The 16,434-nt window shown below is 48.5% G+C and overlaps 1 protein-coding gene across 10 annotated transcripts in view; it reads right to left on the bottom strand.

Annotated features, from left to right (window-relative positions):
• Positions 1–16,434, bottom strand: part of LOC145354308 (ankyrin-3-like) — a 736,920-nt gene that overhangs the window by 175,782 nt on the left and 544,704 nt on the right. For 5 of the 10 annotated variants that reach the window (XM_080205431.1, XM_080205432.1, XM_080205433.1 and 2 more), the window contains exons 6-11: positions 15,825–15,923; positions 13,456–13,641; positions 12,287–12,310; positions 8,200–8,298; positions 2,240–2,338; positions 561–659 (exon numbers count right to left, since the gene is read on the bottom strand). In XM_080205431.1, coding sequence (XP_080061557.1) covers positions 561–659; positions 2,240–2,338; positions 8,200–8,298; positions 12,287–12,310; positions 13,456–13,641; positions 15,825–15,923 — 606 coding nt within the window. The remainder of the gene's footprint in view (positions 1–560; positions 660–2,239; positions 2,339–8,199; positions 8,299–12,286; positions 12,311–13,455; positions 13,642–15,824; positions 15,924–16,434) is intronic. The other 5 variants (XM_080205435.1, XM_080205441.1, XM_080205440.1 and 2 more) reach the window with 1 other exon arrangement.

The following is a 16,434-nucleotide window of genomic DNA, read 5'->3' as shown; positions in this document are numbered from 1 at the left end:
AATCCCAGGCAAAATGACAAACTACAACTAACAATAAAAAATAGCACAAATCTAAAATTCTTGAACATGAAGTAAAATTGGAGCAAAGGAAGTCCAACCAGCAACATCCCTTTTTAAATCATATTCTTACTCTCTTATTTGCAGGGTTCTGCTTTGAATCTGTGACATTAAGCGGGATTAGGATGTGGGATATTTCTGGGACTGTTTCTCGGGCTATTCTTCTCAGTAAGGAAATTTATCATCCCACGCTAAGCTCGGTAACTTTGCCATAGGCTCGCAGTCCGCAATTGTGAACTGTTCTTGCTGGCCATGCAAAGTTTCAGAGTCAGAATGACACCATAGATTGCTTCAGCTCCGAGCATATCTTTGATAACACGATACACAGGGAGCACGCAGCGCAGGGGAACGACATCCAGCAGTAAGGCTTTCCATTAATCCTACTCCAGATGAGGTAACAAGCTTCACACTGCATGACACGGATGAAATAACTGTTTCAATATGTGACTTGGAGCTCAGCAAAGACCGGCAATCGGGTTCAAACCCAGTGTCAAATGACATACTTTTGTTTTGGAAAGAATTGGGGCTCCACGATCGAGCAGCATCTCTACCACTTGTTCATGTCCGCTCCTCGCTGCACAGTGGAGAGGGGTCAGGCCGTCCTGGGGAAAGAATGTAAGCATCGTCAGGTTTTTTGTTTTGTTCCAGTACTCCGTGGTAAAACCCGTTTCAAGGAGCAGCCCTCGATTACAGCAAGGAGAGCACTTCACTGGTCGTAAAGGAAACACTTTGAAGCATATCTGTTTTCTCCTTCGCTACGTTTCTTCCTCCTTCCATCTTAACTCTCTGCTCTGCAGACACTGAGAACGGGGCAATGACATGGCGCAGCACCAGCCAATCACTGAGCAAGTTAAAGTTTATTACTGTCACAAGTGGGCTTACATTAACACTGCAATGAAGTTAGGGTGAAAATCCCCCCGTTGCCACACTCCGGCGCCTGTTCGGGTACACTGAGGGAGAATTTAGCATGGCCAATGCACCCTAACCACCAGGTCTTTTGGACTGTGGGAGGAAACCGGAGCACCCGGAGGAAACCCACGCAGACATGGGGAGAACATGCAGGCAGTGACCCAAGCCGGGAATCGAACCCAGGTCCCTGGCACTGAGGCAGCAGTGCTCACTGTGCCAACAATGTATCACATTTCCCCAGTGTGGTGATTTAGGGGGACATACAAGACCCTGATGATTAAAGATTACATCCAGCATTCCTGAATGTTAAAAGTAGCATTATTTAAACATAGAAACATTCAATCAACCCTACTCTGATTAAAGATCAAGTTTTATTTCTGAATGATCCCGATGTAAAACTGGTTTGATTTTAATGGATTCATTTTTATTATGGTACTAGTTATATGTGAATTTATAAAGTGCATTTCATAACCTCAGAACATCCCTGAAGTACCACACAGTCAAATCAATACTTTTAACATGCACTCACTGTGAATCCACTCCAGCACAGATCCATGATCACTCGCCGGATCTAACCAGGGAATCCACTGCCGATACAGATCTGTAATCACTCACCGGATCTAACCAGGGGATCCAGTGCTGTTACAGATCAGTGATCAGTCCCTGGATCTAACCAGGGGATCCAGTGTCGATATAGATCAGTGATCAGTCCCTGGATCTAACCAGGGGATCCAGTGCTGTTACAGATCAGTGATCAATCCCTGAATCTAACCAGGGGATCCAGTGCCAATACAGATCAGTGATCAATCACTGGATCTAACCATGGGATCCAGTGCTAATACAGATCAGTGATCAGTTACTGGATCTAACCAGGGGTCCAGTGCTAATACAGATCAGTGATCAGTTACTGGATCTAACCAGGGGTCCAGTGCCAATACAGATCAGCGATCAGTCACTGGATCTAACCAGGGGATCCAGTGCCGATACATATCAGTGATCAGTTAATGGGTCTAACCAGGGATCCAGTGCTGATACAGATCAGTGATCAGTTACTGGATCTAACCAGGGAATCCACTGTCAGCATGGATCAGCGATCAACTATGAGCATGGATAAGGCCTCAATGATAAATTTTAGAGAATGATTAAGGTTGAAGCAATGAGTTTGAAACATATTCATAGGTATTTCTCTCCATTAAGCTTTTACAATGCACACACTCTTAACCTTGTGTCAGGGTTAGTTTGTGGAAACTGCAGTTTGCAGATACAGACTTACCCTCGTCTTGGCTTCAATTTGGGATCCTCGGTCCAGGAGCAGTTTCACCATGTTAGCGTTCCCTCTCTTCGAGGCTACGTGCAGTGGAGTGATATCATTCTGAGGAGAACAAACAATGCTTAATCAGTACAACATGTCTGTGTAACACAGCCCCCGCTTAAATGCAGCATATCTCACACTGGGCATGTGCATTATTATAATACAGGGCTCAATCTGCTCAGAATTCAGAAGCTTCTTTCAAGTCTACCAAGCAGTCATTAAATATCACCCACCACGCGTACAACAAAAACCACTTCGGTCAAAATGTTGCTAATAATTCCTTGTTTAGTGCTCCAATCTCCTGAATTCTCACATTGAACAATTAGCAATAACATTCACTGCATCCACCTGCAGGTTCTATATTAGCTGCTTGGTTCGCCAGGTTCCCCCACCATGTACCCCACTACCTCCAGCTATTTACTTCACGCTCTTCTAGAATCACAGAATCCCTATAGTGCAGGAGGCGGCCATTTGGCCCATCGAGTCTACGCCGATAACAATCCCATCTCGGCTCTATCCCTGTAACTCTATGTATTTACCCTAGCTAGTCCCCCTGACATTAAGGGGCAATTTAGCATGGTCAATGCACCTAACCCACACATCTTTGGAGTGTGGGAGCCTATGGAGGAAACCCATGCAGACATGGGGAGAATGTGCAAACTCTGCACACTCCTTCCTCCAACGATCTTCACCTTCTACACTGGGCTGGGTTGCATACTGGACTGTTCAAAGCGCCTCCATCAATGTTTTTGGGACCTAGGGAAGCTATTTTCTCAAAGTTTATCCTGCCATTCAACGTGAGCATGGCTGACGTGTGTCTTTACTCCATTTATTTGCTGGTAATCTATAATCCCTGATACCCCGACCAACAAAAAAGTCTCCAGCTCAGTTCTCAAATTTTCAATGGACTCCAGCTTCACGAGTGTTTATTTTGCGGAGGGAGTTGGATAGAGTGTTTCAGGTTTACATTACATATGGATAAATGAATGGTTGCTGGAATCACTCCTGTAAGGACTGGCCATCATTTTAAGGTTATAATTTTTTTGTTCTGGATTTCCCCAGTGGAAATACTTTCATTTTTACCTCCCGATCAAATCCCTTAATCGTCTTAACTGCCCGCTCCCGCAATTAGAGCACCCCTTCATCTTCTGTATTCAAGGATGTACTCAGCCTTGTAACGCAATCAACCTTTTCAAGCTCTCTCCTTGGTATGTTTACTGCCTGATGCACTGTGGCAGCACCACTAAACTCTGCAACCAATGGCTAATTTTTTTCCCCACAAGGTGTAAATGCAAATGCTTTGACAAAAGGTCACCTGGACTCGAAAAGTCAGCTCGTTTCTCTCCTTACAGATGCTGCCAGACCTGCGGAGACTTTCCAATATTTTCTCTCTTGGTTTCAGATCCTAGAATCGGCAGTAATTTGCTTTCGTCTGACTGCAAATGCCCAGCAAGGCTGTTTGACTGCTGGGACCTTCACAACTGAACTTGATCCGCCGCTCCACTCCTGTTTCTCGGTGTCCAGTCCTCCAACAACCCGTCATGGTTCCCCCATGCCTGCTAACACTATAGTTAAGAAAGCCCACCAATGTCTCTACTTTCTCAGAAGACTAAGGAAATTTGGCATGTCAGCTATGACTCTCACCAACTTTTACAGATGCACCATAGAAAGCATTCTTTCTGGTTGTATCACAGCTTAGTATGGGCTCCTGCTCTGCCCAAGACCACAAGAAACTACAAATGTAGCCCAGCCCATCACGCAAACTAGCCTTCCATCCATTGACTCTGTCTACACTTCCTGCTGCTTTGGCAAAGCAACCAGCATAATTAAAGACCCCACGCACCCTGGATATTCTCTTTTCCACCTTCTTCCGTCGGGAAAAACATACAAAAATCTGAAGTCACGTACCAACCGTCTCAAGAACAGCTTCTTCCCTGCTACCACCAGACTTCTGAATGGACCTGCCTCGCACCAAGTTGATCTATCTCGACACCCTAGCTATGACTGTAATATTACATTCTGTACTCTCTCGTTTCCTTCTCTATGCTTTGTCTGTATAGCATGTAAGAAGCAATACTTTTCACTGTACACTAATACGTGGAACAATAATAAAATCAAATCAAAACAAACATTTCCAGTGGTCTGTGATTGAGTGTCAGGTATTCAAGCTCGTTTTTCCATTCTCTATCGTAGGGGTGCTGGGGACAGTTGTAGTGTGTGCCTCACCATCACCCCCATTCCATTCCACCTCCCCCCCATACCTCTCCACCAGCTCAAAAACTCTCATCTGAGACCATAATCCCCAGCCCACCATTTACACTTCCAGTCAAACTGGCTTGCTCCTTCATCGTACAAAACACACTCAGTTATTGTTGTTGAATGATAGGTAATATTCTGCCTAGCCTGCTGTTCAGGAAGTTTCCATCAAAGCACAGGACACAGAGTGTCGAAGGAGGCCTGGAAGGATAATGAAAATCTGACAGCAGAGCTGCTGAGGCCTACAGGCAGGAAGGAGCCTGCTGGGGCGCCTTGGGAAGGCACTTCGAAAACGAACAGATGAGAAACAAATGAGAGATCCGCTCTTTTTTTCTGTAGTGTTGTTTCCTCCACGGTCCCTCTAGACTTTCTGGGATAAGCAGAACCAAAAGCCAAAGGCGGGGGGTGGTAAATTTCCCTCCAGGCCTGTGTGGCTTCAGCTAACCACATGTTGGGCTGTTCTGACTCTTGCTCCAATTCCCCAACACCTGGGCCAGGCAGCTGGTCACTGGAGCAGTGAAGCAGCAGTGCTAACCACTGCGCAACCATGGAATAAAGACATGCTCTTTAGGTTCCTTGTTCTTTAAACAGCGACAGATCATATTCCCTCATCTGGCCAGCCCCACTGCTAACTACTTCCTCTCGGCGGAAGAGTATTAATAAGCTCATGGTCTGATGACGAAAGGACTCATTGTCCAGGTTATGGGGTCAGGGGTGGAGATGGGTACTGTCCTCCAAATGTTTAAATAAGTTCAGATTGTGGCCCTAGCCAGTCAGACGGACAATTCACCCATTTCTTAGAACATAGAACACTACAGCACAAACAGGCCCTTTGGCCCACGAGTTGCGCCGATCACATCAACACCTACCAATCTATAGACCTATCTATAACCCCCAATCCCATTAAATCCCATACACTCATCCAGAAGTCTTTTAAAAGACCCCAGCGAGTTCGCCTCCACCACCACTGACGGCAGCCGATTCCATTCACTCACCACCCTCTGAGTGAAAAACTTACCCCTAACATCACTTCTGTACTTGCCTCCCCGCACCTTAAATCTGTGTCCTCTCGTAGCGACCGTTTCAACCCTGGGAAATAGCCTCTGAGAATCCACCCTATCTATTCCTCTCAACATTTTATAAACTTCTATCAGGTCGCCTCTCAACCTTCGTCTCTCCAGGGAAAAGAGTCCCAGCTCCCTCAACCTAACTTCATAAGGCATGCCTCCCAGTCCAGGCAACATCCTTGTAAATCTCCTCTGTACCCTTTCAATAGCTTCTACGTCCTTCCTATAGTGAGGCGACCAGAACTGCGCACAGTACTCCAAATGAGGCCTGACAAGGGTCTTATAAAGTGCTTATTTTACTTATTAGTGTCACGAGTAACCTTACATGAACACTGCAATGAAGTTACTGTCTCCACACTCTGGCGCCTGTTCGGGTACACTGAGGGAGAATTTAGCACAGCCAATGCATCTAACCAGCACGTCTGTTGGAGGAAACCGGAGCACCCAGAGGAAACCCACGCAGACACGGGGAGAATGTGCAGACTCCACACAGACAGTGACCCGAGACCGGGATCGAACCCTGGCGCTGTAAGGCAGCAGTGCTAACCAGTGCGCCACCATGACTAATTTAACTGTACACTTTCAAAGGGAACACGGTGGATCGAGGGCGGAAGTATGATAGATTTGTGAAGGTCTCTCCCCTGAAGCAGGATTCCAGTGGTTGTCACGGAGCAGAAGCAGAGCCTGCCTCAAACAGAGTTGAAGAAACCCCCCCAGTGGTTGTTAACGTAACTCCACACTGGCACTGCTTCTTCACTCTTTGGGGGAAGCAATGGAAGGATTCCTGAGCTGATTATAGATCATAGAATCCTACAGCGCAGAAAGAGGCCATTCGGCCCATCGAGTCAATCCCACCCAGGCCCTATCCCCATATCCCTACATATTTACCCACTAATCCCTCTAACCTGTGCAAACCGGGACACTAAGGGGCAATTTTAGCATGGCCAATCAACCTAACCCGCACATCTTTGGACTGTGGGAGGAAACCAGAGCACCCGGAGGAAACCCACGCAGACACGGAGAGAATGTGCTGACTCCACACAGTGAGTGACCCAAGCCAGGATACGAACCCAGGTCCCTGGAGCTGTGAAGCAGCAGTGCTAACCACTGTGCTACCGTGCTGCCCATGATTACAAACGCTTCTCCCGTGGCCAACAAGTCCTGGCTTTGGACTCGAACCCAGAGTTTCTGGTCCAGTGGCAGGGGCGCTACCCATTGTGCCACACGGCCCCCTACCCCACAGCTGGAAAGCTGAGAGGACGTGGGTCCAAGGTCCATCCAAAGAGTCTGCCTTACTGCATTATAGTAAAAAGTCTGACAACACCGGGTTTAAGTCCAACCGATTTATTTGATAGTAAACTCACAAGCTTTCGAGTTTTCCCTCTTCGTCAGGTGAATGGAGAGTTCTGGCCTGAGACAGAGCATATAACAGCACAGACAGTTTACAGATTGCTGATTAGAATGCAAATCTTTACACCTAACCTGATATTCAAGCCCTAAAGTGGCCGACAATGTGAGTGGTAGGAGCACTGAGCACAGGTTAAAGAGATGTGTATTGTCTCCAGACAGCACAGTGAGTGAGGTTTTGCAAACCCAGGCAAGTCACGGGGGTTACAGATAGTGCGACGTGAATCCAAGATCCTTGTTGAAACCGACCTCACGTGTGTGGAACTTGGCTATCAGTGTCTGCTCAGCGACTCCGCGTCTCTGCAGACACTGATAGCCAAGTTCTGCACACATGAGGACGGCCTCAACCGGGATCTTGGGTTCACGTTGCACTATCTGTAACCCCCATGACTTGCCTGGGTTTGCAAAACCTCACTTACTGTGCTGTCTGGAGACAATACACATCTCTTTAACCTGTGATCAGTGCTCCTTCCACTTACATTGTCGACCACTTTAGGACCTGAACAGCAGCTTAGGTGTAAAGATGCGCATTCTAATCAGTAATCTGTAAACTGTCTGTGCTGTTATATGCTCTGAGGCCAGAACTCTCCATTCACCTGACGAAGGGGCAAACCCCGAAAGCTTGTGAGTTTACTATCAAATAAATCGGTGGGACTTAAACCTGGTGTTGTCAGACTTTGTACTGAGTTTACCCGAGTCCAACGCCGGCAACTCCACATCGTTACTGCATCACGCCTCTGATTCTCGCAAACCGTGAACCACAACATCTGCCCGGAGGCTGGTGCTTATTGCTTCACCTTATAGAGCCACAATATCTGTCACACCGTTGCCCAAAGCGTGCCTTGCAGATATTTTCCCATTCGGTTTTAACAATTGTCAGGGAAGTGGCAGACTCTGGCCATTAGGTGGAGTAAATTCCTGCAAACCTTCCTCTCAGTTGCGCTGTCATTTTCTGCCTAAAAGGAGCGATGTTCCATAAACTGACGGTGAGAGACAGCACATTACCGATGCAGCTACTTCAACAGAGGATCTCTTTCACAACACACGTTTGGACAAACACAGCCCGCACGTTTACCTTGGCAGATCTTTGACCTGCAGCGGAGGGGGGGGGAGTGCGCGGAAAGCGTGAAGGAGGTGCAGGAGAAAACGTATTAAAGTGTTAATCGGAAGGAGGAGAATCCAGCATCTTACCCTGGCTGTGAAATCGACAGCAGCGCCTCGGTTCAGTAAGAGGGTCGCAACGTTTATATTCCCGTAGTGAGCAGCTATATGGAGAGGAGTGAAACCACTCTGAAAGAAAGAAAAGATTTTCAGCTTTCAGTTTTGCTGCCCATTACGAACACCAGCCTCAAAGGCACTTCATTCACCGCAGGCTTCTCAAGCGGTTGCTGGTGAGCTGAGGACGTGCACTTAGCCCCACAGACAGAACTCAGCAATGCCAGGTCCCCACTCCAGGCCCTGTTTTTGGTTTAGCTACACAAAGAGCCACCTGCGCTCTACTCCGGTGTCAGTCAGTCAGTCAGTGCCCTCAGTAACTCGTGGTGAAGGAGGTCTGCAGCACTGAGGTGCGGTGAGCTCTCGATCACAACCTGGGGGCCCACGCACGGAATCCCTACAGTGCAGGATTCCTACGGTTCAGCCCATCGAGTCTACACTGCCTCTCTGACAGAGTATCTTACCCAGACTCTCTCCCCGCAACCCCGTACATCTGTGAGGATTCACCCTGTCCCCTCACGGCAGCAATCATCCTACAGCTCTGCATGTTGAAAGTTTAAAGTTTATTAGTGCGACAAGTAGGCTTACATTAACACTGCAATGAAGTTACTGTGAAAATCCCCTAGTTCAGGCACACTGAGGGAGAATTTAGCAATGGACCTAACCAGTAAGTCTTGGGAGGAAACCAGAGCACCCAGAGGAAACCCACGCAGACACGGGGAGAACGAGCAGTCTCCGCACAGTTACCCGAGGCTGGAATTGAACCTGGGTCCCTGGTGCTGTGAGGCAGCAGTGTTAACCACTGTGCCATCATGCTGCCCACTCCCAGTCTCCCTGGATGATTGTGTGTGTTTGATGATCTCCGGAAACATCCACACAGGAGAGGTTTGCACAAAGTGAATGAGCTGGAAGTACGGATCTTCTTTGGGGTGTGGGTTCAACAGAACCTCTGATAATCCCTGGCAGCATATTAACAGGAATATAAATTCACAGTGAAGGAACAATGTTAGAAGATTCTCTCCACAAGCCAGCCTGCAGAACAAGTGTTAATTTTGTCAAATTCCACACTCTGCAATTCTGAGAGAGAACCTCTCCTGAATGCCAGCATGTCTCACAGTTTATGTGACTGGTGTTTAATGAATTCCTCACATTTGCATGTTCTGCTGCATTATTCCCCTTTTTTTATAATCCAGAGGAGGCAGAATTCCAGTTTCATTTACTTCATTTATTAGTGTCACAAGTCGGCTTACATTAACACTGCAATGAAGTTAGTGTGAAAATCCCCTCGTCGCCACACTCCGGTACCTGTTCAGGTACACTGAGGGAGAACTGGGCAGCACTGGGGCGGCACGCTAGCACAGTGGTTAGCACTGCTGCTTCACAGCTCTGGGGTCCTGGGTTCGATTCCTGGTTTGGGTCACTGTCTGTGTGGAGTTTGCACATTCTCCCCGTGTCTGCGTGGGTTTCCTCCGGGTGCTCCGGTTTCCTCCCACAGTCCAAAGATGTGCGGGTTAGGTTGATTGGCCATGCTAAGAAATTGCCCCTTAGTGTCCAGGGATGTGTAGGTTAGAGGGATTAGTGGGTATAAGATGTGGGGATATGGGGGTAGGGCCTGGGTGGGATTGTGTTCGGTACAGACTCGATGGGCCGAAGGGCCTCTTTCTGCACTGTAGGGTTCTATGATTCTAACAGAGCATGGCCAGCGTACCTAACCAACACGTTTTTCGGACTGTGCGACGATACCCGAGCACCCGGAGGAAACCCACGCAGACATGGGGAGAACGTGCAGACTCTGCACAGGTAGTGACCCAAGCAGGGAATTGAACCTGGATCCCTGGCGCTGCGAGGCAACAGTGCCAATCACTGTGCCACCATGAATGCATGGGTTTAAAAAATGATAATAGTTTGTCAGTCGTCCCACCTCCAGACCCTGGCGCATGAACTGATTTGCAGAAGAGCCTTTCTCAGAACTGAATCCCGTCAGAACCGAGACCCTGGTCAAAGTGAAAATGGGGAGGTGCGTAAAACATCCAGAGTCAAGATTAACCCCCGCTAACTCGCAAGTGTAATCTCCAAACCCCCACGAGGAGTGAGCCGGCATCAAAGAGGTCATTCTACTGAGGATGCAAGTGTGCGATGAGGTTTGTGCTCCAGCAGTTCTTTACACCAATATTAGGTGGTAATCCCATTATCGAGGGACTGGCTCATCCCTCACCTTTACCAGCAACACAGCTTGTGTAACAAACTTGCACAGACTTTAACCCTATGCGCCAGTGTGGGAACGGCACTGCTTTCAATCCAGTATGGTCAACGTACTGCACTCTTGCATTCAGCAGGTGCAGATGGACATATTACAGTAAAATCTGCAAGGTAACACTCACTGCATCAAGCCTTTTTGAAGCTCGAAAGATAGAGAGTGACTTACGCATCAGTGGAATTGTACACCGTGGATTATGTAATGTGCAGAGAAACAAAGAGGGTGACCCAGTTATCGGATCTTGCAGTTAAAAACTCAAAAGCACACGGTTAAAACGCATCACTTGCCCGTGGCTCCGAGCGTCCTCAAAGGGTACAGGCCATCTCGTCGGAGCGGTGGGCTGTTAGCACAACGTGACAAGCGGCTCACGCAGCGGAAGGGCCGTTCCCCTTTCGACACAGGCGCCCGCCGCAGCCACCAGCAGGGTACGGAGCTGGCAGCGGCACCCTCAGCCAGCCCCACCGAGACGCCATGGCAGACCCAGCACTGACAAAGTGCCCCACGGCTGTCCGCTGTGGATTTACCCTCTTCCCAGCTGGGAATCCAGGGGGGCAGCACATTCCCCTTCTGTGGGAGCGGCGAAGAGAACAGGGTGACCATCCAGGTGACCACAAGAGAAAAGAAAACTGAAAAACCTCAGCGGGTCTGGCAGCCTCTGCGAGGAGAGAAAAGAGCTGACGTTTCGGGTCCAGGTGACCTTACAGTATCTCTCCAGACCTTTGAGCTTCGACAAAGGGTCATCCGGACTCGAAACATCAGCTCTTTTCTCGCCTTACAGAGGCTGCTGGACCTGCTGAGATTTTCCAGCGTTTTCTCTTTTGGTTCCAGATTCCAGCATCCGCAGTAATTTGCTTTTATCCAGTCGCTTGTTGACCACGCCTGAACCGGAGAGGTTTCATAAACTGACAAGTGTTTGGATCGATGAAACGGACCTTTTCCTTTCCCAGCACCCGGGTCAAATCCGGCACCGGTTGTGATGGTTTTTGCCGGCGGCCGGATACATTTTGGGACACAGTCCCCACTCGGCGGGTGGTTCACCCCAGTCGCCGTGTCGTGTTAAGGCAGGGCTTTGGCATCTCGTGTCTGAGTGATTAAGAGCATGCAGCTAAGAATTCGGGCTCCGCACTCCCGGAATCCGGGAACTTCGAGGTGCATTTGCAAAAAACGTTCAGCGAGTTTCATAGCCATGCTTTCTGTGGGGAGGCGGTGGGGCAGGGGGGAGATACTGTGTTGAAGGGATGTGACCGTGTTTCTTTCTTAAGGATCTCAAAGCCCGTCTTTGCTGACACTTGCAGGGTAAGTGTCATGCAGCAGCCTAAGAAGATAATCTTGGATGCACGCTCGATCAGGGCTGTCTGCAGTTCTCAGTAACATTCATTACACGTGCAGCGCGCAAGAGACAATACTTTTCACTGCATACGAATACACGTGACAATAATCAATCAAGTCCAATCCATCGCCACTTTCGCCAGAGCCCCAGTCGGCTCGTCAGAGTGAGTTTGCGTTCCGATCAGAATGACAGAAGGGAAGTTCACCATCTTTGGCAACTTTCAAAAAGGGGCAACAGAAGGAGGAATAACAGGGGAATATTCTGTGCCTAATGCCCCCTTCCCCCAGCCCAGATCCAACTGCAGAAAGCCCTGCGCTTTGATCTATTTCTCCAGTTTTGGACATGCTACATCATCAGAAGCCATTTAAAGTCTCCAAATCATAAAACAAAAAGGAAGCATAGCCAGTTAACAAAGAGAGATGGAGAAGCAGCAGCAGCACAAAGGTTATGAGTGAGGTGGCGTAGAACATATATACCTCTGTGGTCCTATTCACCATCATCTAGGGTAGCACATTTGGGCGGAGAAGAGAAAGGAAAGAAAAATGAAGGATTAGTTCACCAACGGGTGGATGCGAGCTCCGAAAGCCCTGCGATGACAAACAGAAGAGAAAGCAGTGATCCAAGCAAAATGGGCGGGGGGGGGGGAGGGGGCGGAGGGGGAAGTAGAAACAGCAACAAAACATAGGAGGAGGAAAGGAAAAGACGGAGTGGGCAGGGCTGAGGAGGAAAAGGTTCCTGGCACACCCACTCTACGTTAGCCAAAATATCCCCACAAATGAAAACATCTCAACACAACTTTTTGAGAACAAAAGCAATCACAGGAACCCCTGGGGAACAAAGAGTTGGTAAACGTTTACTCTTGTTAACCTGGGCACGGGGTTGCCAACTCTGGTTGGACACATTCCTGGAGGTTGCATCACCTACCCTCCAGCTACCCCCAGGCTCCTGTCATTCACCTAGATCCATCCTGGCACATCAAGGCCTTCTTAAGCCAATGGGAAAAGGGACAGGCATTTTGTTACCAAACCGGGTGCTCAGAACATTGAAAGTAAAGTGAGTTGGAACACCCTCCTGGGTCACTCACATCGACGTTCTGGAGATTTATCTGCAGTTTCTGAAGACTCCTGTTCAATCTTGGAGGTTAGGCAACCTCCTTAAAGGGTACCAAAAAAACAAATGAAGGAAAAAGACCACACCAACTTTGGTGTTTGCTTTGCTTACTCCTAATGTGCATCTTAACTTGACAACACAATTGTCAGGTCACAGAGAGAAGGTCACAGGTTAGAGAGAGAGAGAGAGAGAGAGAGAAGAGAGATTGGAGAGAGACAGCAAGACAGAAAGAGAAAGAAAGATAGAGAGAGACATTCACAGATCAGAGAGAAAGAGTGGCATAATTCAAGAGAGATGGATGGAGAGAGAGAGAAAACAGGTTGGAGAGAGACATAGAGAGAGAGAGAGTCACAGGTAAGAGAGAGAAAGAGCCAAGAGCGGGGGGGGGGTGTTGGTGAAAGAGACAGAGTGTCACGATATGAGAGAAGGACAGAGGGAGTGGAAGGGCCACAATTAAAAAGAGACAGAGGGGGTTACGATTAGAGAGAGGCCACATGTTGTAGTAAAGCACACACACTTGTTGAGTGGGGCTTACCTTGGACTCCACATCAGCGTTGTGGTCGTTCTGGAGAAGCAGTGCAGCAGCTTTGGTGTCGTCCTTGCGGGCAGCAATGTGCAGGGCTGGCAAGCGGACCTTCCCCTTCGTATCGTTCTCCAGCAGCAGCGAGACCACCTGGTCGTGGCCTTGCTGGAGTGCGACAGCCAGTGGCGTAAAGCCATCCTGCAGGAGGTAAAGAGAAGGCACAATGATGTCCCTGGCACAGTTTGTGTGGAGGACCCACCCCCCCCCTCCGCTTACTGAGAAAGTGGTGAGATTGTGGAATCAGGGCTGTGAACAGTGTAAAAATAGATTTCAGGGGAAAGTAGATAAGTACAGCAGGGACAAAAAAAAACAAGAACAAAGAACAATGCAGCACAGGAAACAGGCCCTTCGGCCCTCCAAGCCTGCGCCGCTCATTGGTCCAACTAAACCATTCGTTTGTATCCCTCCATTCCCAGTCTGCTCACGCGACTATCCAGATAAGTCTTAAACGATCCCAGCGTGTCCCCCTCCACCACCCTACTCGGCAGTGCGTTCCAGGCCCCCACCACCCTCTGTGTAAAATACGTCCCTCTGATATCTGAGTTAAACCTCGCCCCTCTCACCTTGAACCTGTGACCCCCCTCGTGATCGTCACCTCCGACCGGGGAAAAAGCTTCCCACCGTTCACCCTATCTATACCCTTCGTAATTTTATACACCTCTATTAGGTCTCCCCTCATTCTCTGTCTTTCCGGGGAGAACAACCCCAGTCTACCCAATCTCTCCTCATAGCTAAGACCCTCCATACCAGGCAACATCCTGGTAAACCTCCTCTGCATCTCTCCAGAGCCTCCACGTCCTTGTAGAACCTTCTAGAAGGTTCTGCCAGTAAGACTGAGATGAAACAGGGAGGGAGGAGCAGAAACACCTGTACAGAGCAGAATGATCTGTGCATAAGTCCCACATAAATTTAAAAAACTCACTATGTAACGACAGTGTTTGAACTCAGCTTGGTAAGGGTGTTTGTTCTCCATATGAAGGACGTTCCCAGCACTGACCAGTTACTGTTAGGGTGATTCCTTTCCCTGAAGGGTTTCCAACTCACTCCCTTCACCTCAGCGAGACTATTCGGTGATGTTGTTGTCCTTGAGGGCCAGGTAAGCATTGAGCCTGAGACAACACGCGCCAAATGTTTAAATCCACCTTCCCATTCACTGGCACCACATCAGCCGACTAATCGAGTTGTCCTTTCAAAATGCCAGCAGAGGCAGAAGGGCCTGTGAGCTGTCCGATTTGGAGTTTAACTCTTCATTGTGGGCCAACCCACAGCACATGGACCGCTGCGATTCAAGAAGGCAGCTCACCACCACCTTCTCAAGGGCAACTAGGGATGGGCAATAAATGCTGGCCAACCCATGTCCCACAAATGAAAAAGAAACTCACACATCCTATATTCACCAGGTAATTCACCAGGACACTTACAAGATAATGAAGGGGATGGATAGGGTAGAGGTGGAGAGATTCTTCCCGCTTAGAAAGGATAGCAGGACTAGAGGGCACAGCCTCAAGGTAAGAGGGGGGGGGGGGGGGCGCAGTTCAGGTCGGAGTTGAGGAGGAACTTCTTCACTCAAAGGGTGGTGAATCTCTGGAATTCTCTGCCCGTTGAAGTGGTGGAGGCTACCTCGCTAAATATATTTAAGTCACGGGTAGATAGGTTTCTGACAGACAAGGGAATTAAGGATTACGGGGAGCAGGCGGGAAAGTGGAGCTGATCCACTTCAGATCAGCCATGATCTTATTGAATGGTGGGGCAGGCTTGAAGGGCTAGATGGCCTACTCCTGCTCCTATTTCTTATGTTCTTATGTTAGGAATTCATGAATGGAAGTAGTGATTATAGATCTTGGCATTGGAGGAGTGCTTGCCAAGAGCACTGAGTTCAATCCCCATGGCAGACTTGTGTATGTAACATATCCTGACACTCCAGGGCAATACTGAGGGAGTGCTACACTGGCACAGCTGCTGTCTTCTGGATGAGAGACCCTGCCTGCTCTCTCCAGGGGATATCAAAGGTCCTGTGGCACCACTTGAGTAAGCATTGGAGAGCTCTCTCCAATGTTCAGGCTAACACAGATTCCTCAATCCAGGTATGGGAACGCCTGAATTAGTCATTTCTCATATTGCTGTGTGGGGGAGATCACTGTACTTACAGCTATGGGCCTTGGGTTTATCAAACCAGAAATGTCCCATGTGATTCATTCAGAAAATACAACCAAGGAACCTCTTCACGCACTCTGTGCCTCATGTTGCCGCGTTTTTAAGCGATGCTGAAGTGTGCTGCGCCTATATTGATCAATACAGAGAGAATGGAGACATGAACTTACCTCAGTCGCAATGCTCTGACTTGCACCATTATCGAGAAGAAACTTCACGACTTCAAGGTGATTCTCCTGCGCTGCCATGTATAACGGGGTGAAGCCATTCTGCAAGTTGAGGGAGAAGAAAAGTCATTTAGAGGCAGTCTGTAAAGCTTTAGGGTGAGTTTTTAAGCTGTGTCTTTTCTCTCAAAGGGGAATTTTATCCCAGGAGTGACTAGTTTGCTCTGTCCACACTTATGGATCAAGAGGCAACGTATGACCCCGACTGTATTTCCAACATTTGCAACACTTTCCTCTTTGCTTTGAAGTGTTTGGATTTTGAATACGCCCAGTGCATGTAGTGGTTGAAGAGAAAGTTGGGGAGAAACAGACCAGCCGTGAGCTAATTGGAGAGGGGAGGAACTGGCTCGAGGAGCTGAATGGCCAACTCCTGTTCCTATAAGGTGGTCAGAGTCCAACCATTCTCTCTGTTCTATCTTCTCAGCCCACAGGATAATGGCAACAGGGGTGAGGGGGAAGAAATTCAAACAAATAGGATTAAAAGGCACTAAGGAGGCACGGTGGCACAGTGTTAGCACTGCAGCCTCACAATGCTAGGCAACCGGGTTTAACTCCT

Source organism: Carcharhinus amblyrhynchos, chromosome 17 (genome assembly GCF_965287045.1).
Source record: "Carcharhinus amblyrhynchos chromosome 17, sCarAmb.v2.hapA, whole genome shotgun sequence".
Taxonomy (NCBI): Eukaryota; Metazoa; Chordata; class Chondrichthyes; order Carcharhiniformes; family Carcharhinidae; genus Carcharhinus; species Carcharhinus amblyrhynchos.
The sequence above is the reverse complement of the archived record's forward strand: the minus strand, read 5'-3'. Positions and strand labels throughout refer to the sequence as shown.